This window comes from Eschscholzia californica, unplaced genomic scaffold (assembly GCF_041429995.1).
Source record: "Eschscholzia californica isolate CP2 unplaced genomic scaffold, dmEscCali1.0.p SCAF_1, whole genome shotgun sequence".
Classification (NCBI taxonomy): domain Eukaryota; kingdom Viridiplantae; phylum Streptophyta; class Magnoliopsida; order Ranunculales; family Papaveraceae; genus Eschscholzia; species Eschscholzia californica.
Genome location: NW_028238198.1, coordinates 82,003,126 through 82,030,805, shown reverse-complemented (window position 1 = coordinate 82,030,805; position 27,680 = coordinate 82,003,126). Strand labels below are relative to the sequence as shown.

The window sequence follows — 27,680 nt, the reverse complement described above, 5'->3', positions numbered from 1 at the left end:
CCACAAAGTTGATCAGTGGATCATGTCGACGGGTGGTCAGTAAATAAATAAAGGACTGTCGAGAACGTCGTCACACGCGCTCCCTCGACTATTGAAACTGACACGTGCGATCTTCTGTCACTCTCACCATTAGCTGGCTCTATGAATTCCGTAGTTGGGTTTCCCTTCTTCTCTCTTTCTCTCTCTAGACTCTCTAGCTGTTTTTAGCATTTCTCTTCTTTCACTCCTCCCAACCTCTATGCTTATAAATATCTTCTTCACTTCACTTCTTTTGCTTCATCACAAAATCCCATTCATTCCTCTTCCTCATCATCTACTCAATTTCTCTCTCCTCTTTCTCTCTCTCTCTCTCTCTCTCTCTCTCTAAAAAACAATGACAACAACTACTATCAAATCATCTCTTGTAGGAGCATTAAACTTATCTCCTTGTTTTTCTCTCTTCTTTCTACTATTTGCTTCTCTCTTTCTACTATATTGTCTCCTAAGAATTCTAACCTCAAATGGCAAGAAATTACCCTTACCACCAGGTTCAATGGGTTGGCTTTACATTGGTGAAACATTCCAACTCTACTCTCAAAACCCTAATGTCTTCTTCTCTTCTAAAATCAAAAAATTTGGTTCTATATTCAAAACCCATATCTTGGGTTGTCCTTGTATCATGATTTCAAGTCCTGATGCTGCTAAATTTGTATTAGTTACTCAATCTCATCTCTTTAAACCCACATTTCCAGCAAGTAAAGAAAAAATGTTAGGTCCTCAAGCTATCTTTTTTCATCAAGGTGATTATCATACTAAATTGAGAAGGCTTGTTCTTAGAGCATTCATGCCTGAATCCATTAAGAATATCGTTAACGATGTCGAATCTATTGCTCTTCAATCTCTACGTTCTTGGGAAGGTCTTTTCATTAATACTTACCAAGAAATGAAATCTGTAAGACCCTCTTCTGATTTCCCCAACTTCTTTCTCTCTCTCTAGTATTCATTTTACAAAACAAAAAAGGAAAAACAGAGTAAAACAGGGGATTTCTAACTTTGAATTGCTTAATTTTTTGAATGAATTAGAACATGGGTATCAATTAATTCTCTGAATTGAAATCTGAACTGATTATGATTTTGTTTTTTGATTGAATTTGACAGTACACATTCAATGTGGCATTACTTTCTATATTTGGAAAAGATGAGATTCTATACAGAGAAGACCTAAAGAGATGTTATTATATCCTTGAAAAGGGTTATAATTCAATGCCAATAAATCTTCCAGGAAGTTTATACTATAAATCAATGAAAGCAAGGAAAGAATTAGCAGGAATTTTAGCAAAGATATTGTGTTCAAGAAGAAAGAGTGATGAAGAACATAATGATTTATTGGGTTCATTGATGAGAGAGAAAGAAGCTTTAAGTGATGAACAAATTGCTGATAACATTATTGGTGTCATCTTCGCAGCTAGAGATACTACTGCCAGTGTACTTACTTGGATCCTTAAGTACCTAGCTGAAAACCCTAGTGTTCTTCAAGCTGTCACGGTAATGGATTCTCTCTCTCTCTCTTCCCACTTCCCTTCCTTTGTTTTTTAGTTACTCAATTTACCCCACAACTTTACACCTCTTGTATTAATACACCCTTACCCCGACTAAAAACTTCACAAATTTTTATGTGCCCAAAACATTCCACATCACAATTTTCTCACACCATGGTTACACCCTACTTTTAGGTTTCACATGATTTTTTTCAGTATCTGAATCACGGTCATAACATATCTAATCATTAGAAAACTTTTTAAACTCCGCACATACTAGTTTGACAGCTCTTCATTTATATTAGACAGACAACTCTTAATAGATACTAGTTTGACAGTTCTTCGTTGATATTAGATTGAAAGTTTATTATATCAGAACGTGGAAGGTTCATTCTCTATCTCGTAGGTGCACTTAGCATTAAGATTCAAATAATATTACCACTAGAGAACTTTTAGCTACTTGATATAAAGAGTAAGTGGGCTATTTGCCTATTAGGGTTACAAGTGGGGAATAGGTAGATTAGAGAAGTGAGGGGGTAAAGCTACTAATCTAGTAATAAAAAATAAAGGGTCAATACTTATTTTAGGGTTAATAATAAGGGGTAATACTAAATTCCACTTAAAAGTTAATTATGAAAAATATTTAGTAAAATAATAAGGTTAAGGTTAATGCATGCATGATCTAATATAGTAAGTGGGGTTATGACTTTACAGGAAGAGCAAGAGGTAATAAGGAAGAATGGTCAAGAAAAGAGTGAAGGAGTAGAAAAGTATTTGAGTTGGGAAGATACCAAGAAGATGCCAATAACTTCAAGAGTGATCCAAGAGACACTTAGGGTTGCTTCTATTCTTTCTTTCACTTTCCGGGAAGCTGTTCAAGATGTTGAATATGAAGGTTTGTAAATCAATCTTCTTGTATTCCTCACCCCCAATATTAACAATCATATTTACAACTTTTTGTATACTTTTTTTTTTTGATGAAATAACTTTTTATATACTTAAACCCAAATCTCATTCTTATTAGAGTACAATTTTTTGCTTTTGACTTTTTTTTTTAAGTCTCTCTTTGCAAATTCAATCATTTATATCATATATTAATACTAATTATATACTTATTATTTATTTATATGATCTGATTTTATCTTCTCTCAATTATTTATGCAGGGTACCTAATACCCAAAGGGTGGAAAGTATTACCACTTTTTAGGAATATTCATCACAATCCTAACATCTTTCCCGAACCTGAAAAGTTCGATCCTTCGAGATTTGAGGTAAAAAGCCTGAAAATATTCAACTATAATCTACCCGTAAAACAAACGTCTTGAATAATCCGATTTTTAGGGCGATTATAGGTTGAAAGTTGACTGGCCAGTCCCAATTGGTCAGTGTCTTATCGGCACGAACAATTGAGCTAGCTAGGTCACATTTCAATATGTGGTCGACCCAAAAAATTGCCCCCACTAGCATTTTTGCTTGTGAAATGGGTTGTATTTCAAATTGATTTTTCTCAATTACCCATATCTTTTAAAAGAAATAAAAATACTAAAATTAATTTTTTCACTCAAACAGGTGGCTCCAAAACCCAATACATTCATGCCATTTGGAAATGGGACCCACTCTTGCCCAGGGAATGAGTTGGCCAAATTAGAGATTTTGGTGCTTCTCCATCATCTGACCACAAAGTACAGGTAAGAACCATATTTTCATTGGGCAGAGTCCAGATTTTTTTTGGTGCAATCTTGTGATATACAAACCAAGTCTATTTTAGGTCACACAATTTGATGGGTTTTTTGTTTCTGTGTTTTTTCTCAACAGGTGGTCAGTAATAGGGTCACAAAATGGAATCCAGTATGGCCCATTTGCTCTTCCCAATAATGGGTTACCAATTAGACTACACCTCAAGACATGAAGTTCCTAAAAACAAGCCAAAATATGTTGTTTTTTGTGGTTTCAATCATGTCCATTCCAATTTAAGAGATACTTCTTTATGAAGAAAGAGGCCCTTTGAAGGAGGCTAAGAGGGAGGGACTTGTTCTCAACAAAGAGAGAGACATAAGAAGTCCAAACCCTACTCTCCAATATGACATGGATCCCGAAATATAAATATATCTCGGGTGAAGCGATGATGATGTTACGAGCCATAGAATATGGCAGAAGACTATACATTCAGTTGTATCATGTGAAGATCTACGATGACTGATTTTGGTCTAGACAGTAAAACCTAAATGTTGAACTCATTAGACATTTTTCTTTTGAAAAAATGATATAGAAAAGGCAACCTGAAAATGTACAAACGAGCCTTTCATACATGTGAGAGAAAAAAAAAAACAGAGAAATGTGAAACAAGTTTTGATTGTTTGTTTTTGTTTGGGGGGAAATGATTAAGTGTATCATAATTACCCCATCTTGTATTTTTGTTGTAAGATTTTGTTATAACTTGTGCCCTAACGGCACATTTTAATATACTATTTATTTTTATTTTTGAGTAGATATTTCTATCGTGTATTTAGTATATCTTCCTATTTTAAGTTAAAATTTTAGAATCGGGACGATCAGTAAAGAAAGTCGAATGACCAGAAAAACCTTAATTTTGAACTCCATTTATTGTACTTTCAAATATTTAAATAAATCTTAAGATGCTTTATTTTGAATAAGTATAGTACCTTGACAAGTAATTTGACACTAAAAAAAAACCAAAATCAAGATTTATGTTGTGAACAAAATAGAAACCCTAGTTAAAAATGTAATATTTAAATTCACTTTGGTTAGTTATTTGTCTATCGAATGGAGAGACAGAGTTCCACTTGGCTCTTGGGTTCAACAAAGTTGATATAATCCAATTCAGGGACTCTTGGGCATTTGTGACCTCAAAAATAAACTAAAAGATGACGCATCTAAGCACCAATCGTTAAGCGAGCGCTTCTTCAACTATCTCGAAGTGATGAGTGGTCGAAAAATAAAGTATTTGTTAGTCACAAAAATAGTTATCATGGTCTCTCAAAAATCTTATTATTACTACTCTTCAATAGAATAGTTACCAGCTCATTAAGTTTGATTTTTGTCTGTTAAGTAATTATAAATATATCATATTTTACAGCATTAATCCTAGTGATATTTCAATACTCTTTGAATTTAGGGTTGAATTTATTAAGGTTAATACTTAGCTCTTCAAAAGATCTATAAATAAGAAATTTATTTTTAGTTTGTAAACAATAAAAGGTATTGGCAAGTTTATCTTAAATGTGGTGAAGTTCTTTCCATTTAGCCACCCCAAATGTGACTTCCCAACCACATTGGATCCTTAGGTTGTCCAACATGTAGTTTTGACCCTCATAGCTAACAACTATGTTAAGTAAAAGTTAACTGTAATTTATCTTTCTACCAATACCTTACTTACATTGTATATAACTTTGATTTATCTTTCGAACGATTATGATCTACTTCTTCATCCTCCGTTGAGGATATTTATATTGAAAAGTAGTTGTAATCTTCACTCTCTTTCTCTCTCGATCTAAATTCCACGCGACGAGGGAGAGGAATTCTTTATCTCTCTCATTCAGTGATAGACTGATTAAGGGGGTCGACATTACATATGCAGAGATAAGTAAAATTAATTGGAGAGAAGGATATTAATGAATTTAAAAGATATATTAAGATCTCATCCCTAATCCTACTAAAGTCGTAGTAGGATTTGTTGACGATTCAAACTAACGTAAATCTCACTGAAAGTTTAACTAGTCTAAAATTCGGGGCATACACTTGCATTACATGTGTTTTCTCAAGTGATGCTTCATTTTTTCTGATTTATGGTGTAAATCAACATGTGGTTGGATGGTGAAACACGAAATTATAATAATATATTTTCAATTTCTTCTCTTGAGACGTTTAATTTTGTGTAAACGTTATTCACGGTAGTCCTAAAGGCTTAGTTAGTACTTTCACGTAACACATGATCAATGACATCATCTTAACTTGTTCAGATTCTGCTCTCAGCATATGTGGTTGAACTCTCTTTGTTTGTACCATTACCTGGCATACACGATCGTGTAACATTATTTTTTTTTTGTTTATTTTATTATCACATCTATGAAGTTAAAATAAATACTACTATATAATATTATTTTGATTAGGTTTGTTAAATAAATCAATCATGGTGTTTTGGGATCCCACCTTTTGATTTTGAAAATCATCAATGATGTACATTGTACTTTGACCAGTACCATCTTCATTCACTAAATGATTGCACCAATAAACGTTGACTTGTAGCTGTACGAAATTCATTGGTTCACGTGGTTAGTAAAGTCAATTGTGTTTAATTTTTGGCATTAAACCTAGATGTTCTTCTTTCTTCATTCCTAATCATAATTATCATTTTTTTAAAAAAAGTCAAATGTTGTTACCTTGGGTTAATGAACTTAGAGTACACACAAATTAGTAGTAGTAAAAATAAATTATTTAAATTATCTGTAACTTGGATGATTGGAAATAGTGGACTAGTGAAATTAATTGATCAGTTATTCTGCTTTACTCTACTGGTACAATTTTAGAAATGTAAAACACGAGATTGTCACAATTGTACGTCAAGATGTATTTTACTTTTTTAGAGTTAATATGATTGATTTCTATTGCGTTAACAATTAGAATCACTAATACGTTTTCAATCGGCAATTATTTTAGATTTAAATTTTCAAATGAGGTCTATAATTATTTTAAAATAGAGACATGTTTCATGAGTTTGAAAGTAGTAATTATATATATATATATACTAGGGTATATCCAGTGCCTTAGGGCACGGACACTTGTATCAATCAAATGTTACGAAATTTATTGTTATATTTTATCGAGAGAGAGATTTTTATTAGTTATTATTTTTTTGTATTATTTTTTTGTTTCTTTTCTCTTAAATTAGTTATTATTTTATTGAAAGAGAGAGATTTTAATTTCCTTTTTTAACCCTTGAAATTGATTTGTTTATTTTATTTTTTATTTTTTTTGTCTTATCTCTCTAGGGTATATCCCGTGCCCTAGGGCACAGACACTTGTATCAATCAAATGTTACGAAATTTATTGTTATATTTTATTGTGAGAGAGAGATTTTTATTAGTTATTATTTTTTTTGTTTCTTTTCTCTTAAATTAGTTATTATTTTATTGAAAAAGAGAGAGAGAATTTAATTTTTTTTTTAACCCTTCAATTTTTTTTCTTAAATTAGTTTTTTTTCTTAAATTAGTTATTATTTTTTTTGTCTTATCTCTCTAGGGTATATCCCGTGCCCTAGGGCACAAACACTTGTATCAATCAAATGTTACGAAATTTATTGTTATATTTTATTGTGAGAGAGAGATTTTTATTAGTTATTATTTTTTTTGTTTCTTTTCTCTTAAATTAGTTATTATTTTATTGAAAAAGAGAGAGAGAATTTAATTTTTTTTTTAACCCTTCAATTTTTTTTCTTAAATTAGTTATTTTATTTCTAAGAAGGTAACGATTATTGTTATATTCTGGATACCCTCGTTTTTTTGTATTATTTTTTTTGTTTCCTATTCCTTAAATTAATTACTATTATTTTATTGAAAGAGAGATTTTAATTTCATTTTTTAACTCTTGAAATTTATATTGTTTCTTTTTTTCTTAAATTAGTTATTTTATTTCTAAGAAGGATACGGTTATTTTTTTTAAATAGGTAACTTTATTTCTACGAAGGACTATATTTTAGATTTTAAGAAGGAATTCTGGACAATATCCTTTATTAAAAAAAGGTGTTTGTCCTAGTCAGCGTTTTCCCTTCTGTTTTATTATATAAACTAGGGTATATCCCGTGCCCTAGGGCACGGACACTTGTATCAATCAAATGTTATGAAATTTATTGTTATATTATTGAGAGAAAGAGATTTTTATTAGTTATTATTTTTTGTTTCTTTTCTCTTAAATTAGTTATTATTTTATTGAGAGAGAGAGAGATTTTAATTTTCTTCTTTTAACCCTTGAAATTTATTTTGTTTCTTTTTTTCTTAAATTAGTTATTTTATTTCTAAGAAGGAAAAGATTGTCGTTTTTTAAATAGGTAACTTTATTTCTACGAAGGACTATATTTTAAATTTTGAGGAGGGCTTCTAAACAATATCTCTTATTAAAAAAGGATGTTTGTCCCAGTCATCGTTTTCCCTTCTGTTTTATTATATAGATATTTTATTGAGAGAGAGAGAGATTTTTATGAGTTATTATTTTTTTGTATTACTTTTTTGTTTCTTTTCTCTTAAATTAGTTATTGTTCTATTGGGGGAGAGAGAGTAAGAGATTTCAATTTCTTTTTTTAACCTTTGAAATTTATTTTGTTTCTTTGTTTCTTAAATTAGTTATTTTATTTCTAAGAAAGAAACGATTATTGTTTTTTACTGTCATATTTTATTGAGAGAGATAGATTTTTATTAGTTATTATATTTTTGTTTCTTTTCTCTTAAATTAGTTATTATTTTATTGAGAGATATAGATTATAATTTCTCTTTTTAACCCTTGAAATTTATTTTGTTTCTTTTTTTCGTAAATTAGTTAATTTAATTCTAAGAAGAAAAGGATTATTGTATTTTAAATAGGTAACTTTTGTTTCTACGAAGGACTATATTTTAAATTTTGAGAAGGACTTCTAGACAATATCTTTTATTAAAAAAAGATGTTAGTCCCAGTCATCGTTTTCCCTTCTGTTTTATTATATATACTAGGGTATATCCCGTGCCCTAGGGCACGGACACTTGTATAAATTACATGTTACGAAATTTATTGTTAAATTTCAAGTGTAATTTATTGTTAAATTACACTTGAAATTTATTTTGTTTTTTTTTTCTTAAATTAGAATTTTTATTTCTAAGAAAAGAAGGATTATTGTTTGTTAAATAGGTTTTAACCCTTGAAATTTATTTTGTTTCTTTTTATTCTTAAATTAGAGATTTTTTCTTAAATTAGAATTTTTATTTCTAAGAAAAGAAGGATTATTGTTTTTTAAATAGGTTTTAACCCTTGAAATTTATTTTGTTTCTTAAATTAGAGATTTTTTTTCTAAGAAGAAAAAAATTATTATTTTTTTAATAGGTAACTTTATTTCTACGAAGGACTATATTTTAAATTTTGAGAAGGGCTTATAGACAATATCCTTTATTAAAAAATGGTGTTTGTCCCAGTCATCGTTTTTCCTTCTGTTTTATTATATAGATATTTTATTGAGAGAGAGAGAGATTTTTATTATTTGTTTGTATTATTCTTTTGTTTATTCTCTCTTAAATTAGTTATTATTTTATTGAGTGAGAGAGATTTTAATTTCCTTTTTTAACCCTTGAAATTTATTTTGTTTCTTTTTTTCTTAAATTAGTTATTTTATTTCTAAGAAGGAAAGATTATTGTTTTTTAAATAGGTAACTTTATCTCTACGAAGGATTATATTTTAATTTTTGAGAAGGGCTTCTAGACAATATGCATAATTAAATAAGGATGTTTGTCCCAGTCATCGTTTTCCCTTCTGTTTTATATAATAGATATATATATATATATATATATATATATTCATTTGATAAGATCTGGTTTGCTAACGGATCTTTACTCCTAAAAAATGTTACTTCAATACGAATACAATAATTCACCAAACGATAGCTACCTAGCATTGTTTAAGAAACATACACCTAGCTAACATGATGAGATATCTTGGTCATATGTATTTTTACCCGATTAATTATTTAGATTTTTATGCTCGCAATTAATAAATCCATAAAGTGTTTCAATTTTTGGTTTGTACAATCAAATGGCATGTTATATTCTATAGCGCTTCTAAGTTTGTTTTACCTTTGTTTTCTATAGTCGTAACTTTGGTGTGGGCCGCTTCTACACTCCAAACTTCTGAGCCGTCGGGGCGACGTCTAACTAAATCCATGATTTCACAGATCTCCGGGACTCAGGCGAAGGGGATGCCAACGACCATCTGCAGGGGAAAGGAGAGAGGGACAGATCGGATGAAAGAGATGTCAGAGAGAAAGATTGTTAGATGTGTGTGGGCTTAAAAAGAAATAAATTTGGGTAGAATTTCATAAACCAAAAAATTTAGTGTGCCTTTATATTGATTTGTGGGCTTTTATCAAAACTTTGTTTGCTTACCACTACTATACTACGGTAGTCGTTTTTGCCCAATACTTTACAATTTTATAGGCACTCGAAAGATACGTAATCTGTTTAATGGGGTGGTCCAACTTTGTTAAGGTTGAAAAGTATAGATTAAGCTACTGCTTCACAATTAACTCATCCAATCTAATAACCTATAGCACTTAAAACCAAGTCAGATGTCTATTTTTCAATCATGCTTACAATAAGACTAACTAGGGAGACTCAAAATTCATCCTTCTTAGACGTTGAATCAAACTCTCATCAATCTCGTAAAGAAAAAGGAAATATGTCTTTTGAACAGACCGTTGCACCCCAGGGGAAGTAGATATGATAAATATTCGTCACGAGGCACAAGCAAGAAAGACCAGAATTAAACTAAATGATGAATAAAAACCGACATGTCATTAAATAAAGTAAGAGTCAATTTCTTCATTCTTTCGTTTTCGTTCTCCTCTTGGGGTAAGAGAAACCGAATAGGAAGTGAAACATGAGAGAAAGTGTGAGTATCATCTTTGTCTTGGTTTCATTTTTCTCTCCTCATTCCACTTCTCTTATCTTACCTTACCCACACAAGATTACAAGAATGTATTGTAGTATGAGGCAATTGTCAACAGAGAGAGAGAGAGCATGGAACTGTAACTGAATGAAAGACTATTTATTTGAGTTAGATAGATGTGTGTAGTGGAATAATTGGACAATCAAATGAGGAAGGAATAAATAACCCACATCTTAAATACTACTACTTAATTGTATAAATCTCAAATCCCCTTCAAGTCAAGATTCTCTCTCTCTAGTCTCCCACTTCTAGCTAGTAGTAATACTAATCACCAACTTCCTCTTAAACAAACGTATGAAAGCTATAAATGCTTCTTCCCCCCTCTCTCTCTCTCTCTCTCTCTCTCTCTCTCTCTCTCTCTCTCTCTCTCTCTCTCTCTCCTGTCTTCTTGCCTGCAAGCTACTTACGTTTGTCCCTAACCCGTTTCTCCCTCATTAATTTCCCACACAAAAGTCATCACATTATATAATAATATAATATATAAACACTTCTTCTTCTCTCAATCCTCATGCAACCCCAACTTTTTCAACCTATTTTGGTAAAGAAGAAGAAGAACAAGCTAGTACTAGTAGAGAAACCAGGTAATAAGTAAGTTGACCCATTCTTGAATTGCTCAACTACTCTTTCTTTATATTAGTAGTTATAATCATAATGACTACTCCAATTCATTTCCACATAATCATCTTCTTCTTTGTCTTCTGTTTCCTTCTCCCTTCTGTTTTCTACGGTGCTATCTTTCGAATACCCGTCCCTCCTACTGTCCTACCGCATCAACCCCTCAACAACAACGAAAACGTTCTTGGCACGGTTAACCTTCCAAACAAATTTCGAAGTCTATCGTTGTTTAGTCTCCTTCCTAGAGGTACCATTCCCCCGCCTTCCGGCCCATCAAAGCGCCATAATCAGCTCATCACTGGTTCAAGTAAGGTTGCTAATAAGAATGCTGCTTCTCCATAGTTTTGATTTAGACCAAATATCTGGGTTAAGCATGTATTTATACACTAATTAGGGTTTTATGGGTACTCTAGTGGTGCTTATATTTGTATTTTGGAATGTATGGGTTGTTGCATGGCAGGAATTATTAAACTTTTCATCTATATATTATATACTCCTATATTTTAAAGAAATATTTCTTTTCTTTCACATAACAAGTTGAATTATTTTCACTCTCAAGATATGATGTAATTGAATTAGTAACTCAGAATTTTAGTGTATTTAAGTTAGTAGTAATTCTCAAGACTTTCAGAGACCTTGAGATTGTTTTCTTTGATAAACAAAAGTACTGTTTTATAAGTTAAAACACTTTTTTTTGTCCGTTTCAGAGTTGTTAGTTTTTTTTTTTTTGAGAAATCGACTACGATTTGCTTTAGTCGTTACAAGGCATCGATTGATACATCATGAAGATGTGATGAGCACGCTAACCGCCTAATTAAACCATAATGAAAGAGGCTTAAAACCCGACAACATGAAAGAGGCGTAAAACCCAACAAATTTATTATATTATTTATTATATATATTGTCTAAATTACATGAGATAAATCTTGATGACAAACTGCTTCCACTAAGACCCGATCCACGACCTCATGGACTTAAGAGGGGTGTCCAACCGCTACACTAAAGGGTGGTGGACTCTAGAGTTGTTAGTTGAAACGATATTTTCATCCTTAACTGATATTTAACGCATTGAAGGACGCTGTTCAAGGGATGTTTTTAGAAGTTGCATACACTTAAGATAAAATTGAAAGCGTTACCGAACAAAACTTTGGAATGGTTAAAGTCAACTGTAGTCCTACTTTTAAGTGTCGTACATCTATCACATACATAGTGATGTCGGAATCTCAAACCAATTTTAGTGATCTATCACGGGTCGTATGGTTGGTCGAGTTGTCAAGATCCTAAGCAGAAATCCCTAATCCCTCTGTTGTCGAGTACTGCCTAAAGGTCAGGAGATGAAACTCTCTACAGAAATCAATTCCACCCAAGCGTGCTGAACAAACTTCTCCGCTCCTTTCGTATCACCGAATAGAACAAGCATGCTGGTAGGTCCTACGCGCAATGTGACCAATTGCTCCCCATTTTTCGGGTCTGGAGACTCTGACTGGTCTTCAAACTCATTTCTACAAACCCTTTGTTGTCCAAGAAAACAGCAGAGAGATTTTCTTTGCACAGGGTGCAGGATTCCTCAGGACGGGTACTACTTACTGGTTTGCATAACTGCAACTAGCTTATAAAATCAAGTGAACAGGAAACTAGATGTCAAAGATTATCATATCATTTCAATTGTCTCATGAATCATATACCTCAATCATCTATTCCAACTATATCTAAAGCAAAATAGATATAAAGAAAATAATTGACACAGGACAATGTCAAACATCAAATCATATCAAGAAACTATTGAATAACATGGCATTAGTTTAGTGCATTACCAATGGAGGGAGGATATGAAGAACCAAAGACACCTTTTCTTCTTCAACCATTTATTGGACTAGAAAGCAAAACCCTAGTTTAGGGTTTATTGATTTATTGGGATTGAAAGGTGATGTTTTCATACTAAAAACAATCTTCTATCTACATACAAAAGGGAGCTCAATGATGTGATGTTTGTCTCCCATCAATGAGCTCTGACAAAAACTGTTCCTCCTTTTTATTTTAATAAAACCATGTGGATTTGCGATATAACCGGGAAACGGTTAAAATCCGGTAGTGTTTCCATATAACCATACCCTGGAAGAAAATCAGGTCATGTTTCGTAATAACCATAGGCACACAAGGGTTACAGTAAAATTGGGTAATCTTTCTTTTGGCTCGACAACATTGATTGTGCCGGAAGGACATACAATATACCTTATTATGATAGAAAGAAGTTGCAAATTAAAGGTGGAAGTCCAATCCAAATTAAGGAAGTTATTATCATGAACTATTCTTGGTTACCAAAACCATATTACCAAAAATAAAATCAAATGCCCAATAACACTATGTTTTGAAAAATGAAACCAACTACATAAGTGAAGAGGTGTGTGTAGCAGAAGGAATATTAAAGAGTAACTAGAATGTAAAACAGGTGAAGCTTCCCTCACAAGACGGTGCAGGAATGAATGGATTCTGATTCGGCATCCGAGTTTCCATTTGGGGTGTGATTTACTTGTTCTGTGATGCTTCAGTAGGAGTTTTGGTGGTCATTTGGTCAACCGCATGAACAGTACTTTGGAGCTCCTCCCATATGGCTTTATAGACCATCCTCTGCCTGTTCACAGCTGATTGTCCCTCAAAGGCCGAGGATATAACATCGATGCTGCAATATCGACAAACAAACTTCTTACTGTAAGTTAAACTATTCTTTAAACCAAGAAATGACCTTATAATTGATAATGAAAATGGCTATTTAAGGACGATGCGAAGGCAAAACAGATATTCGTAGTGAATAGTATATACATTATACATGTATATATTTTTCTTCTGAAGACGAATCCATATCACAGCATTAAGCATCAAGTCACGACCCACTAAAGATATATCCATCATCTAGAAATGTCCAACTGAAGGATGAATCAGAAAATCCATGATAATGGAGTGAAACGAAAAGATGATGATGTACTTTAAGTTACAAGAGATAAATGAAGTAACACAAATTAATCACTTCCATGAAGGCAGAGCCTCTCGTTGTACTTGGACAGTCAAGGCAAAAGGACGTTCTAATGTCATCGCACTCACAGCTCATTTTTCGTTCTTCCCCTTTTCCTTTTTCTTGATTCAAGGAATAGCCCTGCTCGATCAATTAACCGGGGCTGATGACCCTAACTACATATTCACATTTTAAGCCCATGGGTTATTGTTTGCTATCGCGTTAGTGGTTCGATTGTTTGCCTTTCGACCTGAATACTGGCCAATCGCCGTGCCGCGACCATGAACTATGTCGATGATTCAAACTACGTAACAAGCCTGTCAGGTAGTCACTTAGATAGGCGCAACTGGGATTTTGTGGTAGTAGTATGAATCTTGAGCGCAATTGTACATAATCGTGCTAGACTGCTAGGACCATAAAAGTCTGCTCTAAGTTGAGGTCTCAGGCGTATATTATAAGTTTTTAACAAAAGGTTGGTCCAGAAGTAAAAAATATCAGAAGAAAATGAAGATATTATGACTACAAGGAAATATATATTTACAAACTTGTATTGATACTGGTCTTTTACGCTCTTTGTATTCAGCACCTCATACTTGCTTCACATTCGGGATACTCGTACTAGTGTAAGATGTGTGAGAGGCTGACTTTCAAGCTTCTGGTCTTTATATGTTTTTTTTTTTACTTTTATCATAAATCCGATAAAAGTAACAAGTAGAGATAGTACATCTTGATTGATTAACTATATAGAATTTATATTAACTTTTAAATACCATTGACGTACACTGATCTTCCTTATCAACTATAAGTTTTGACCCTGTCAGAGCCCAAGATTATCTAGCAGAAAATGAACAAACGACAGCGTATAAGCCTAAATTAATGCCAGTGAGGGATACTCCTTTTCAACATTTTTTGCCATGTCGGGTACTACAATACTCCGGCTGTACACTCTCAATCGTTTGGTGCCATGTCGGTACTCGATTACTCTTGTTTAGCTGTTATCAGAAATGAAACATAGACAACAACCCAAAAGAGCGTATCAAATAGGTATACCCCAGCGTATCACATACTAAACATAGTAGCATGCACGTACCTGCACTAGAGCTATACTTGTTCCAAGTAAAATTAGTTCAACTCCTACAGTCAACGGTATTGCACATGACATATTTAAACATAAGTAGATTTTCATCAGTTATTGTTCGCTAAGAGTTTGCACATGCAATATTTGACTACAGCCCCAGTAGATTAGTTTATGAAACTAACAAGATCTGCCACATCCAACGAAGAAGCTAATAATTGACACTCTAATTCTGTAAGGGCATGTGAGTGAGGAGTGCTTTTAAGACAACAGATCAATATTCTCCTGGAAAGGGGCAAAATTCACGTTTCATAGAGTCATATGTCACGCCCACTGATTCATTCACTTATGAATTATTGACAACAGAGATCCTTACAAAACCAGAGTCCCCAAAATATGCAATTCAGGATATCGCGTGGTTGTCTCCCCCACTGCTCAGTACTAAGGCAGTTTTTTTTTACTCGAGTCACAATTGACTGAGTCAAAATTCAGAATGTTAATTTTTGTCTCACTCGTCTAAATAGATGATTTGGGTTGATCTCGGGTCTATTTTAGTTCAGATGATTAAGATTCAAACGAGTCAGAAGCAGACAATGAGAAAAAAAAATACAGACACCACCTTAGACTAGTACAACCACAAAAACCAGTCTTTACTCCGTCATTTTAAGTACTTATTCATTTTGTAATGTTTTATGTAGCTTAGATTCACTAAAATCCCCTAGATCTGTTTTTCTGATATATGTTATCCAACAGTATAAAAACTAAGGCTTACAATATTCCTTAAAGCCGATTATGTAAGATACTATACCGTAACTTAAAGGAGAGAGAAAATGTAAATATGCAAATGTGTATGTATACAAATAAAGAGAATACAGCACAAAACAGAATACCCCATTCTACATGAAAATCTTTTACACTAAGGGTACGTAAGATAATGGTGAAGAGAATAAAAGTGCTCATTGCCACATGGTAAAAACTTCTTAACTAAAATAAAGTTGTTCCGGATTAGGTTGGGATTAGTAGGTGCATACCAGGCTCTAAGAATGGCAAAGTCTTACATTGCAAGAACCAGAAGAAATAAGAGTTACTCGCCCAAAGTAAATGCTTTCATTTTCTTTTTTTCCATCTGAGCTTTTCTAGTAGAGTGAACGATTTCCGTCGATTTCCGTCACAGTTATAGTTTCTATCTCCATCATGCATTTGTCTTGCTTAAACAAATCTAGACTCTATAATCAAAAGTTGTTTCTTCTTCTTCTTCCAATTTTCTTCCTTTCCCCGAAAATTGCATACATAGATATAAACCCATACTTATCTACCACAAACTTATCCTAAATGGGTAGGGTAGATTCTAATCTATGGAGTTTCTTGAAAACTAAAAACAATGGAAATCAACAACACTAATTCCACCAAATTAAAGAGTTCTTTTTAATAGTAACAAAGAGGAAGAAGAAATAAACCATCACCTGACATGACGACCATCTCCATAGGCATCTTTAACAACAACAACATCAGCACTTAATTCTTCTTTAATCTGTTCAACAACCAATAAGAATGAATTATAACACACAAAAATGGTGAAGAATCTTTTAGGAGAGAATTGAGTAAATGGGTAGGTAGGTAATACCTTGTTTTCCATGGATTGAATAAGGGGAGGATCGATTGAGCCAGGACTATTGACCTCAGTTGATCGAACGAAGAATCTATTCTGACGACTCGTTAAATTATTATTATTATTCAGCCCTTGAAATTTGGAAACATGACGAAGGTGAAGGTGGTGGTTCTTAATCATTATTGGGGAAGAAGAAGAAGAAGGGGATGATTTAGTGGTAAGAGAAATGAGGGTTCTCGCCTGGAAATAAAGAAGAGAACGACGGAGGAGAAGCGGAGATCTCCACGCAGACGACATCAGCACCGATTTACTACTACTTGCAGCCATCTCTCTCTCTCTCTTTTTCTCTCTAAAACTCTCTTCTTGTGTGAATTTTGAGCTAGGCTACCTAAAAACTAAGCGGCCTAAAACACTTCCTGAGCTAGATAAGTTTGTGCTCCTCATTTTCCCACCATACTCAAATATTTCCACCAACCTTTGGGGATTTAATTCCTTTCACGCGTGCCAAACATGACCTAAGGGTTATGGATAGGTTGCCGATCATTTTTTATCCGGCACCGGAACTTTGTGTTCGTTCAATTTTTAACTCCAATATAGAATCCAATTGGATTGACTCCGCTAGGTTTGGCCATCTGGTTCAATTTGACCTATTTGGCCTTTATGTCAGTTGTTAAGTTAATCCCATGTGAAAGGGGCAGGAGGTGCGTTAATAAGTGTGGGAAAAGCCTTACCTCTTGAGCTAGCTTTTGGGGTGAGAGAGGTCCAAAACCACCCAACACTCACCACAACCGATCACCACCAGAAACAGTCTCATTACGTATTGGTCTCCGACTCTTGGTTAAATAGACATTTATAGAATTTTTGAAGCCTAAATTCTCGATATTACTATGTGCAAACCAGTACAGACTTTGTTTTTTATGCCATATTTACCTTATGCCATCTGCCTTTCTTTTCGGGCAACCAGACAACTTTATACAAAAACTAATGGATCTTGCAGAATATGTGATTGCTCTCCAAGACCTGTTATCAACTTGAAAATTAAACGCTCTAAAACGAAAGAAAGAGAAGTACAATAAGTCAATGGAAAACGACAGAAACGAAAAGTCGTTGCTCTGACCAAACATATATTCTGATTTTAAATAAGAACTTGTTAAATACATCTGTTTCTTCAAACTAACATATTAAAGCTACACTCCCCCTTTTAGAGATTTTGCACACCCTATATACTCATAAATAATACAGCAACAAAATCACACAACCTCCTAACCAAAAGGTTGATGAGGTTTCCTAATATACCGTATTACTGTCCTTCCTCCATATTATCACTGGTATCGGGGCCTATGACAGCATCACAGGTAGTGGTGGCGCCGGATGTGGTGGCAGTGGGGTTCGAGGTGACGACATTGGGGATTGCGGTGGTGATATTGGAGGCCTCAGTGGGGGTCGCAGTGGTCGCAGTGGTGGGGATCGCAGTGGTCGCAGTGGTGGGGATCGCAGTGGTCGCACTGGTGGGGGTCGCAGTGGTCGCATAGGTGGGAGTGGTGGTGTTGGCAGTGGCAGAAACCAGTGCAGCATCTCCAGTACTGGTACTACCAGCTAAAGGAACTTTCTCGTTGTTGTTACTATTATTTGCTTCGGCCTTCTTTAACGCTGTCACTAAAGCTTCAACAATTATAGGCTCTCTGACCTCACCTGCGCCTGCTTCCACTTTTGTCGTCTTCTCGGTGGTGGAACTCAAATTCATCGGAACGCTGACAGTAGAAGTAACTTTTCCCGTGTCCTTCAACTCGAAAAATGCAGACTCTTTTGAACTTTGCAGCATTTGCAACCTGTAATCAGTTTCTGGCCGACGACACACCTTTCTCAGTGGTACAATTTCCTGCAGTTTGAGAAACAAATATCTGGCTTAGCACATGAATCACATTATACACAAAATTTAACACCTACAAATTTCCCACGTTCAAGGAGATATAGCCGAACAATGTCTTGTGAGGTTTTCAAATCCAAGAAAAACGATATACCCTAAGTAGTTGAGATCAACCAATCCATCTAACTTGTGAACGAGAACCTGAAGTAGTCCAAGCGAATGTCATGTTGAACCTCCAAGTTAATTGTTACCCATGATACTACAATCTCTGGAAGTTTAATTTGAATTATTGTTGGTTAAACCCTGTCAAAACTCGGGTCGTGAGGATCGAGGATTGACTCCTGGCGATCTCGAGCCAATCAAAGCCCCCAACTGCTTCGGATATAGCACATGAGTTCCAAGGGAGAAGCCAGTCTCAATCAGGACAGATGCCTCAAAATAATCCCTTTGAACATCTGATCGTTTCTTTTCCATTGCATCTTATTAGTGGATCGGACAATACAATTTGAACGTGACAACATAAGACGCTGGTGTAAGTTATTGGGTGTACCTCTGCTTGATCGTGAGAGTAGCGCACAAGAAACCTACACCGACACCCTCGGACATCATGTCTTCGTCTTTGTGCATCAAGAACATGTGCATCGAAGTAAAGAGCCTGATTTTTACCTTCCTGAAAAGCTCAAAAACATTATTATAAATAAACTATTTCGGTACAGATATTATAAAAGGAGCTCCTTTTGTATGAAAACTACCTGAAAACAAAGTATTAGGTCTCCAGCAAGCACTGCAACACATTCTGATGATTCACAAGGAAGAGACCTTTGTCTCACATGCTTTCGCACATTAACCCATTCATCTTCTTCCGCTCCAAATCCTGAGAATCGAACTAGTACTTCCTGGAGTCACAATAAGATGACAAAACATATTAAATAAAAAAAATTTATTGTTACTTGCATCACCCTACAACAGATATTCGCATTAGAAATTTAGAAGCTAAACAATTGCATTTTAGATTATTACCGGATCACCAGTCTCAAACATCCTATGAGAAATAAAACTGCCAACATCGTACCTGGGAATTAAGAAAGAGTTACAAATGTGAAACGAGTGGACTGACATAAGAGAGCTGTGTTATAAAGAATAATAGAACAAACAATGTAAGTATTTCTTAACACAAATGCCATAATATACTAACCATGCTCCATCCCTTGATGATTTCGCCTCAAACTCCATCAAAGAATTATTATCAGAAGTTCTTCCTGAGTTTTATGAATCAGTTAGAAATGGGTAACTGGAAATAGTAAATGCACTTAAGAATTACTTAAGTGAATGAACTGATATTTTCGATAGCAAGAACTGGAAAATGAATGATGAATCCCAAACCCATCAATAGCAACAGCACAAAATGATATATAGATGCATGTTTCATGTACTTCTCAAGATTAGAAGATTCACTATACTTTTGCATCACTACAGCGATGGTAGAAGTTGAGAAGCAAAAATACATAAAAGCGAATAAAGAAAATTGAAGCGAAACTTTGTGGAATCAACACCTCCCAGGAGAAGAAACTAGCGGAATCACACCATGAGAAGATGGAGACAGCAAAAAAGAAATCAAATGTTTGATTTAGAATCACTATCTTAACAACAATCCTTCCTTTATACCCCCAAGTTATAGCCTTTATCTAATATTCAAACAGGAAAAAAAGGACTGAACAATTACCATTACTTTTTACCTAATAACCATTAACTCGAGAAAAGTTCCAAATTCTAACTGTCAATATTCTCATCTCTGATATTTTTTATTATTCTTTGAGAAAGATACACTGCATTTTAAAAAAAGTTATAAAACTAAATTGCCAGTTTAAATTCTAAAACGGGAGGTTCATGAACCACTGGACAGACAATATAGAATTCCTTTTGCATATATGATTGACTAACTATTTTCAATCCTGAAACTACCATAACATGAAAGAATTCAACCTCATCTAATAGGAACAGGGAAGCATGCATACCCAAAAAGTGAAAATAGAAAATATGCTATATCTGGATGAAATATATCACAACATATGTTATGAGCGACAGAAATATAGTTCACCAACCACCTGAAGGAACATTCACTGATTGAGGTGCATTCTTTCCCGAAATTATATCATCACGGGCCATTGAGCTCACACTCAACTTCCCTGGAGACTTGACAGATTTTGGTTTATGTGCATATCTCCTATTCTGGAACCAATTCCATACCTGTAACGGAACTTGAAATGAGAAAAAGGCTACAAGGTTTCAAACCACTGAAAAGGTTAAGCATAAAGCAATACCTGCTTTGGTTGGACAGTATTCTTTCCAGCTCGCTCTTCTGATGCACTGTACATGAAAAGAATCGTGTTAAATATTTTTCAATGAACTTCCATCGAAGAAATAGTAGAGCCCTCCTCGAATGTTAATCTTGTTAGAGTAAAGGATCTCCACACATAGTACAAACCTGAACCTTTCAGCTAGGGAGCATAGAACTTCACGGCTTGGTACTGTATTATTGGCTTCTTGCAAACATGCTTCCATCTCCGCTACCTTATACAAATTCAACACCAAAGTGCAAAATTCAGATTATATTGTCTATGAATACCAATCTGATGGGTAACTAAAGCTCCCATCTTTAAAAAAACGCAAGTGCCGGTAATATAGAATAAGATGCGGCTATGTACTATAAGGGAAGTCTGCAGTCATAGTTGGAGCTTGGAAGACTTTATCTTCAAAAATCTTTGAGCTACTACCTATGTGTTTCTTCAGCATTGAAATAACAATGCATTAATGTAATTTCAATAATCTCAATCAAATTGTGATCAAACCCTAGAATCTCGAGTAACCAAAGCGCATAAAATAGATATATATACACATAAACCATGAATCAATGTATATCTCTTTCAATCATCCAACTAAAAAAAACAGGATCTTGAAATCGACTTATATGATCAAATGAGAATTTATAGTTTTTTAGGTCTTAGGAAAGAGAATTATTTACCTACCTCGCTAGAATAAAAACGAAAAGCAGGAGCTCCCCCGGTTTGTGGTGGTCTTCCCATATCTTGGGCTTTTGCTTCCCTTCAGATTTTTTTAGGGTTTTAGAGAGAGAAATAGATAAATTGATAGACTCTGAGAGTGTTGATTGAAATTTCAGTAGTAGGAGATTAGGGCGCGAAGGGATCAGAGGGAGAGACCTGATTTTGTTTTTCCCCCTTTTTGGCTTGGGGGGAGTTTTAAATAAGCCCCCAGCAAGCGGTAAAGGCGCCCTCCTTATACCAAATTTAAGAGGAAGTTAAAGTTTGTGCAGCGACAGGCGCTTTATAACTTCCCTTTCGGGCTTCTGGGGCGCGCTTGTAAACCTATCTTGTATGTACGATAGACGAGTGTGGTGCTCTCATAAATTATGTTTGCCAATTTACCCATAATTTCTTAAAATGACCCAAGTATCTCAAAGCTCTCTATTCCAATCTCTCCCAGATTAATTACAGCAAAAATTATCACATCAATGTCTTTAATTGTCTAGATGTTGACCGCTTATTTAAAAACGTTGTTAAAGCTTTTCTTATTTTTCGGGGACATCAATAAGCTAGTAACACTTCTTATTCAAATACTCTGTTTAAAGTAAAATGTAAAAGCTATTGATCTCGTCCAACATTCAATCTTTCATATTAACCATTGCTTAATTTGGAAGTGGATATCATGTCCTAAAAGGGCTAGCTTTGGAATGATTGCAGCTAGCAAGATAATCTTTAAAAAACACAATTAACTCTTTCAACACTCCCCCATGTGTAAAAAAAAAAAGTAATGACATTTCAATCAAGTCATGAAATCTTTTGCAACAAAAAAAAAGTCATGAGATCTTTCAAATTGATTCTTGATTTATTGTTAACCTTGAATTGAACTAGTGGTAGCAAGAAACATTAACAAAGATAAAGTTTAGTCTTTCTATTTCACTAGTAGTTCAATATGATAGATAATTATAGGTGATCGATTAATCATCACAACAATTAATGAATCTCCAAAAGTTATAATGTGTCAAAAAACTAGGGGATGCAGGAAGAAAAATGATGTTTAAAGATCACAATAGCACTAATATTTGGATCATTAGACAATTACAAGTCTTGGTCAAAATTATCAAACATAAGAGAATTAACAAAATTGACACAATCCCACATCAACATTGTGTCCATGACTTTTGAGAGTTTTTCGTTCATTTTTCTTTCTAAATTCACGGAGTAAAAAGCTAATTCTCAAAAAGATATTTTCTCGTCAACAACAGATAGCTCAGTTGGAAGTGCACTTATTCTAAAATCCTGGAGATTCCATTTTCGATTCCCAAACGGAGGTGAAATTTATAGTTTATTGAACTTGAGTTATTAAAATGTATAAATAAAGTAGTTGAATTGGGTTTTAGGTTAGTATTTTTTTTTTACTTTAGACCCATTCCTGTAATGGTTCACATTTGACGGTTATTGTGTTTATCATGTATCAATGTCATTGTAATGACTATCATAGTCAATTTCCAAAGAATATATATATATATATATATATATATATATATATATATATATGTTTTTATATATGTAAGGCACCTTAGATCAAAAATTTGTATGAAATGAAGTTGATAAACTAGTCTGGCCGACGGATTGGTCCAAAGTAATTAGTCTAATAAATCCAAAAAAAAAAGAAAAAGATTAACCTAGTTAGACGCCTGATTGATGTCCGATTATCTTATTTACACTATAATTTAGTACTAAGACATAGATATTTATGTGCAAGTTGTCGAGAAGCCTATCAGAATTAGACAAACAACTAAAAAGAGGTTTAGATAGATATGATTAAAAAATTCACACTGCGGGGAGGAACAAAAAAAAAAAAAAAAAAAAAAAGTAATTAAGAAGAAAAAAAGAAGATACATAAATTAGTAAAAGAAAAAGCATTACAAAAATGATTAGGATAATCATAATGATGTTGTCATGTTGACTCAAGAAAAAATTTATAAATATTTATAATATTATTTCCTTCTCCAACCCCACATAGGAAAAGTCCTAATCTTTCTCTATGTTAACGACCTCTCATGAGTCATGAGACTAACTCAAAGTATCTAACGTATACGGCTGTAAATTTGCATCAAATACGTTGAATTGATTAAGATTTTTGAACGTCTACATGTCATTCGACTTCTTCAAACATCCGAAAATGTAATTAACCCTATAGTGAACTACAACAGACTACATTGGTATATAATTCTCTATACCTAGATGAACTGTACATGTTTTTAGTTTCTACTTAGGTTAATAATTCTCTATACCTAGATGAACTACAACAGACTACATTGGTGTATACCCTATAGTGAGCAAAAAATACCCTATACTCAATTACTAAGTCCTTATATTTGAAATATTTCTGTATATATTATTATAACACACTAGGCAGTACAAATGAATGATTGATATTAAGCCGTCTTTAAGAAGTATAACATATTTATAAATTAAAACAGTAAGATTCGAATACTGGTTTCTCCGTTGGAGAGATATAGTCTGATAAATTATTCATGATAACACACTGTTATCTTAATTCTTTTCATTTTCATATTTATTTTGCTCGGTGGTTGGAAGAAAAATAACCATACAATATATGTTGAAATACTAGTAAAATTCAACATAAACATTGAAACTTATTGGATTCTAACAAAACCATAAAAGATAAAAATAACAAAAAAGGTTTATTGAAAACACAACACATATATCCATGGAAGAAACCTGTCATGTCCTTTTCAATTACTCCAGACTTGACAGCCATCAGTCTACAAAGAGAGAGCACCATGAGAAATTGGAACTAATGATTTGTATTTGGAGGGTTTTTATGACCAACTCCAGGGCTATTACCAGGAGAAGTAGGTCTGAAAGCATCTTGGATTTTCTTGTAACTGTGAATGGGCAACAACTCTTTAGGAACAGGTGATTTTGATGGACTCATGATCCAACTTCTTGGTATGTCATCATTACCTGCATGTAGTTCTAGCTTTCTAGCAGAAGATACTGATGATAAGAAAACAAAAATAACTACTAGTCTTATAATGAGTTGGGTTTTGGATGATGAAGCCATTAGAAGCAAAAAAAGAGAAGTTAAGAGCTTAAATGTGAAGTTGAAGTAGAGAAAAAACAAGTACTTCACTTGCAAAAAAGAAAGGTTGTTTGAAGCACAAGGTTTTTTGTTGTGTTGGTTCTTGTGAGAATGGGGTATTTAAATGGTTTGTTTTAGGGTTTGAAGACCCCACCCAAAATGTTGATTGTAATATTAAACAAGAAAAATAAAACTTTAGATTTTCGATGGAAAACGGAATGACACGGCCTGCTCATTTCTACATTCTTGGGTATCATGAAGAAGATGATGATGAATTGATGATGTATATTTGATTTTTTAAAACGAAAGAGTGCATGCATGTTTAGTGTAGGACTGATTCGTATTATTTTTCATGATCTTCAGTGTAGAAAAAAGACTGAGAATTATATGGCTACTTAATTTATGCAATTCAAAAAATGCGAATAAGCAAAAGTGAAGTTTGGAAAGTCAAAATCGAGTCAAATTTATTTGCAATGTCGAAAAAAACGACTACTGATCAAAAACATGATGTACAATGGATTCCCACTTTGAAGGTCAAATTCATCCTTTGGGCTTTCAAAAGGTCAATTTTATGATGACTATCTTTTATGGATTCTTAGTTTAAAATATTTTTTTTGGATAAATCGACTACGATCAACGTCAATCGTTACTGTGAGAATAGTCCCGCGTGGGAGAATGGGTATCTAGGAACCAAGAATAAAAGGTCCAGATCCTCTCTACTCATTGTCAATCGGTTTTGAGTTGGATGACCACAAACTTAACATGGTATCATAGCTAAGCCCACACATGATATGCTTAAAAGCCACACGTGTTCCACGTCGCCCGAAGAAATACACGTGTTAGGCTCAAAGAACCCCACACGTGAGGGGGCGTGTGAGAATAGTCCCACATGGGAAGCCACTCACATGGGAGGATGAGTATCTAACAATCAAGAATAAAAGGTCTAGGTCCTCTCCACTCATTGCCAAACCACCTAAATTTAGTGACGAAAGATACCTAAAATCCAACAACATTAAAGTAGCCTAAAGCCCGACAAACTTATCACTTATTTTCAAAGTCGTGTTTAAGGTTTTTTTTTTTTTGTTTAGAAGTTGTTTGGGATTAAAAAAAAAAACCCCTCTAAATTGAATAAAAAGGGTTAGACTATGAATTACACTCATTTAATTCATTCAATAGTTTATCTCATTTGAAACTTTTATTTGGTTTTGAATTTGAACCAAACGCTCTGAAATCTTACTAGTAATCCCGATCTCGAGGTCATGACCCATTTCCAACTTTGCAAATCATGAATCATGAAAGAGAAAAAGAAAATGAAAAATAAACATAAACTTTAAAGTCAAGGACAAATGAGAATACCTTAAAATAGTAAAACCTCACTTACCCATTTTAGGAAAAGCATGACATCCATCAAATCTCACATGTATTCTTGACATCATCATTAGTAGTGGTACTAGGTTTGATGATTGCCATAACATTGATAAAAACAAAGTAAGAAATTATATTCATTTTCTCTGTTTGGGTACATATGCTGTCTAGAAAACCAAAAGAAAATAGTGACTTAAATATTTCACATAATTCTAATAATATCATCTCATATAGAAAAAAAGAAAAAGAAAAAAAAATATTGTGAAGGAAAGGAAAGGAAAGGAAAGTAATAAAATGCATAGACCTCTAGAGGTGATTGATGGCTAACTTCATATTCGGTAAACCCTAATGAATTCTTTTACTGTAAATATCAATTTCAGAATTCAATTTATCTGCATAAAACTGATACACTCTGTATGTATTGACTCGTGACACTTGAGATATGCGAAAAGCCAACTTAAAGCTATATGATCTTATTAAATCCCATTAGGACCCATTACATTGCTAATATCATTAATGTACATGAATTTCATGAAAAGTTGAGCGAGATCTCATATATACATATACACACCATTGTTGATATATAAAATGCAAAAGGAGAGAAGTCCTCCCCATTAATTGATGTCGGCCTTAAAATCTCCTTGTAGACTCCTCATGTTTTATACTAAAAAGTTTAAATTAATGGGAGAGATTTGATTCTCCTGTCTAAAAGCTAAATCGGCTGCCTTTATCACTTTTATCCACCTTTTCTCTTCCAAACATTAAACAAGAATAATATTTCTATTCGTTTAGCATATTCTTGGCACCTCCATCAATCATTTCCATTTTTTTCGTTGTTTTGAAACCTTAAATCTTTACCCTACATAGTGTACTATGTTTCCAAATAGCGTCTTTTCGAGTTCAAATCTCAAAACTAACTTGTCCCATAAAAGAAAATTGACGGAAAAAGATCAATGTGATAACTCAGAAGTTCGATCGAGCATCTATTGTAAGAGCACAAACCTTATTTTAATCTTTGAGATGGGATTAGCAGCGGAATAAAAGTTCCTCGGACTTAATAAGTATATATAAATGAGAAATGCAAATAACATACAAATGTTTATTCAAAAGATGAAGAAGAAGTCAAAGATACCCAGTAAAACTTGTTGCGACTACGATTGCGATCTAAAGACAAAAATACACTTGCGCAATGTACTTTTTTTCTCGCTTTTTCCTTTTTGAACATAAAGAATATATATACTTTCAATGTAGTAGATGAAAACGACCCTTGGGAAGTTGTAACGGGTAATAACGGTTGGGCATGTTATTTTGAGGTTGTCATAGATTCCATTCTCAAAAACCCTAACCTAAGTAGTAGCACTACTCTCTATGTCTTGTATGACTAATTAGTATTCTGTTTGTCTCCTACTTTGCTTGGGTACTATTTGGCTAAGCTTAAAAGCAGTAAAAAGTCGCTTTTAGCTTAAATTTAAGCACTTGTTGTATTAGGGTACCGTTTGGCAAAATTAAGCTGGTGCTTATTTTAAGCCGTATTGGGCTTTTTGTATGGAAAAGCTGAAGCTACAAATTGTAGCTTCAGCTCATAACTTTTTCGGGAAGCGCACGCCTTAAAAGGCGGAGTGATGGTACGTAGGTTTAAAAAAAAATAGGGTTTTGGTTGTAGTCCAAATGGTGAGTTTTTCACTGTCTTCTTCCTCTCTTCATCTCCTTAGTTGTGCAGAGAAAGTACTATCTTATTTGTCTTTAATTAATGTCTTTCTCTCTCACTTGT

At 33.7% G+C, this 27,680-nt stretch overlaps 3 protein-coding genes across 5 annotated transcripts; 1 reads left to right on the top strand and 2 right to left on the bottom strand.

Moving 5' to 3' along the window:
* The first annotated feature begins 216 nt into the window (after positions 1 to 216).
* LOC147569931 (abscisic acid 8'-hydroxylase 1-like) lies at positions 217 to 4,005 on the top strand. The gene is made up of 6 exons (XM_086656428.1): positions 217 to 931; positions 1,138 to 1,524; positions 2,232 to 2,412; positions 2,682 to 2,788; positions 3,087 to 3,205; positions 3,333 to 4,005. The coding sequence occupies exons 1-6, from the start codon at positions 374 to 376 to the stop codon at positions 3,424 to 3,426; spliced, it is 1,446 nt and encodes a 481-aa protein (XP_086512554.1). The 5' UTR covers positions 217 to 373; the 3' UTR covers positions 3,427 to 4,005.
* Positions 4,006 to 13,092: 9,087 nt separating this feature from the next.
* Positions 13,093 to 17,122, bottom strand: LOC147569930 (BolA-like family protein). Its single transcript, XM_086656427.1, has 3 exons — positions 16,543 to 17,122; positions 16,382 to 16,449; positions 13,093 to 13,513 (listed from the first exon to the last, which is right to left on the bottom strand). Exons 1-3 carry the CDS (start codon positions 16,852 to 16,854, stop codon positions 13,360 to 13,362), a joined length of 534 nt encoding a protein of 177 aa, XP_086512553.1. The 5' UTR covers positions 16,855 to 17,122; the 3' UTR covers positions 13,093 to 13,359.
* A 518-nt stretch (positions 17,123 to 17,640) lies between these two features.
* Positions 17,641 to 21,821, bottom strand: LOC147569929 (protein SAWADEE HOMEODOMAIN HOMOLOG 2-like). Of its 3 annotated transcripts, none has more exons than XM_086656424.1 (9): positions 21,417 to 21,821; positions 20,880 to 20,961; positions 20,716 to 20,761; positions 20,500 to 20,641; positions 19,590 to 19,653; positions 19,415 to 19,466; positions 19,147 to 19,290; positions 18,945 to 19,064; positions 17,641 to 18,406 (listed from the first exon to the last, which is right to left on the bottom strand). In XM_086656424.1, the coding sequence occupies exons 1-9, from the start codon at positions 21,475 to 21,477 to the stop codon at positions 17,828 to 17,830; spliced, it is 1,290 nt and encodes a 429-aa protein (XP_086512550.1). In that variant the 5' UTR covers positions 21,478 to 21,821; the 3' UTR covers positions 17,641 to 17,827. The 3 variants fall into 3 exon arrangements, with proteins under 3 accessions (XP_086512550.1, XP_086512552.1, XP_086512551.1); XM_086656426.1 differs by having other exon boundaries at positions 20,880 to 20,965; positions 21,417 to 21,668; XM_086656425.1 differs by having other exon boundaries at positions 20,880 to 20,965; positions 21,421 to 21,594.
* Between the last annotated feature and the right edge of the window lie 5,859 nt (positions 21,822 to 27,680).

Bases quoted from the DNA above. Each gene is read 5' to 3' on its own strand.
- LOC147569929 (XM_086656424.1), bottom strand. From the start codon at position 21,477: ATGGGAAGACCACCACAAACCGGGGGAGCTCCTGCTTTTCGTTTTTAT. The intron at 20,962-21,416 runs GTAAATAATTCT...TGTATAAGGTAG, and splicing joins TTTTTATTCTAGCGAGGTAG to CGGAGATGGAAGCATGTTTG. The intron at 19,654-20,499 runs GTGGTTGGTGAA...CATAAAACTCAG, and splicing joins ATCAGTGAATGTTCCTTCAG to GAAGAACTTCTGATAATAAT.
- LOC147569931 (XM_086656428.1), top strand. From the start codon at position 374: ATGACAACAACTACTATCAAATCATCTCTTGTAGGAGCATTAAACTTA. The intron at 1,525-2,231 runs GTAATGGATTCT...ATGACTTTACAG, and splicing joins GTGTTCTTCAAGCTGTCACG to GAAGAGCAAGAGGTAATAAG. The intron at 2,789-3,086 runs GTAAAAAGCCTG...TCACTCAAACAG, and splicing joins TCGATCCTTCGAGATTTGAG to GTGGCTCCAAAACCCAATAC.
- LOC147569930 (XM_086656427.1), bottom strand. From the start codon at position 16,854: ATGGCTGCAAGTAGTAGTAAATCGGTGCTGATGTCGTCTGCGTGGAGA. The intron at 16,450-16,542 runs GTATTACCTACC...GTTGTTGAACAG, and splicing joins TTCAATCCATGGAAAACAAG to ATTAAAGAAGAATTAAGTGC. The intron at 13,514-16,381 runs GTGATGGTTTAT...TCGATATTGCAG, and splicing joins GGAGATGGTCGTCATGTCAG to CATCGATGTTATATCCTCGG.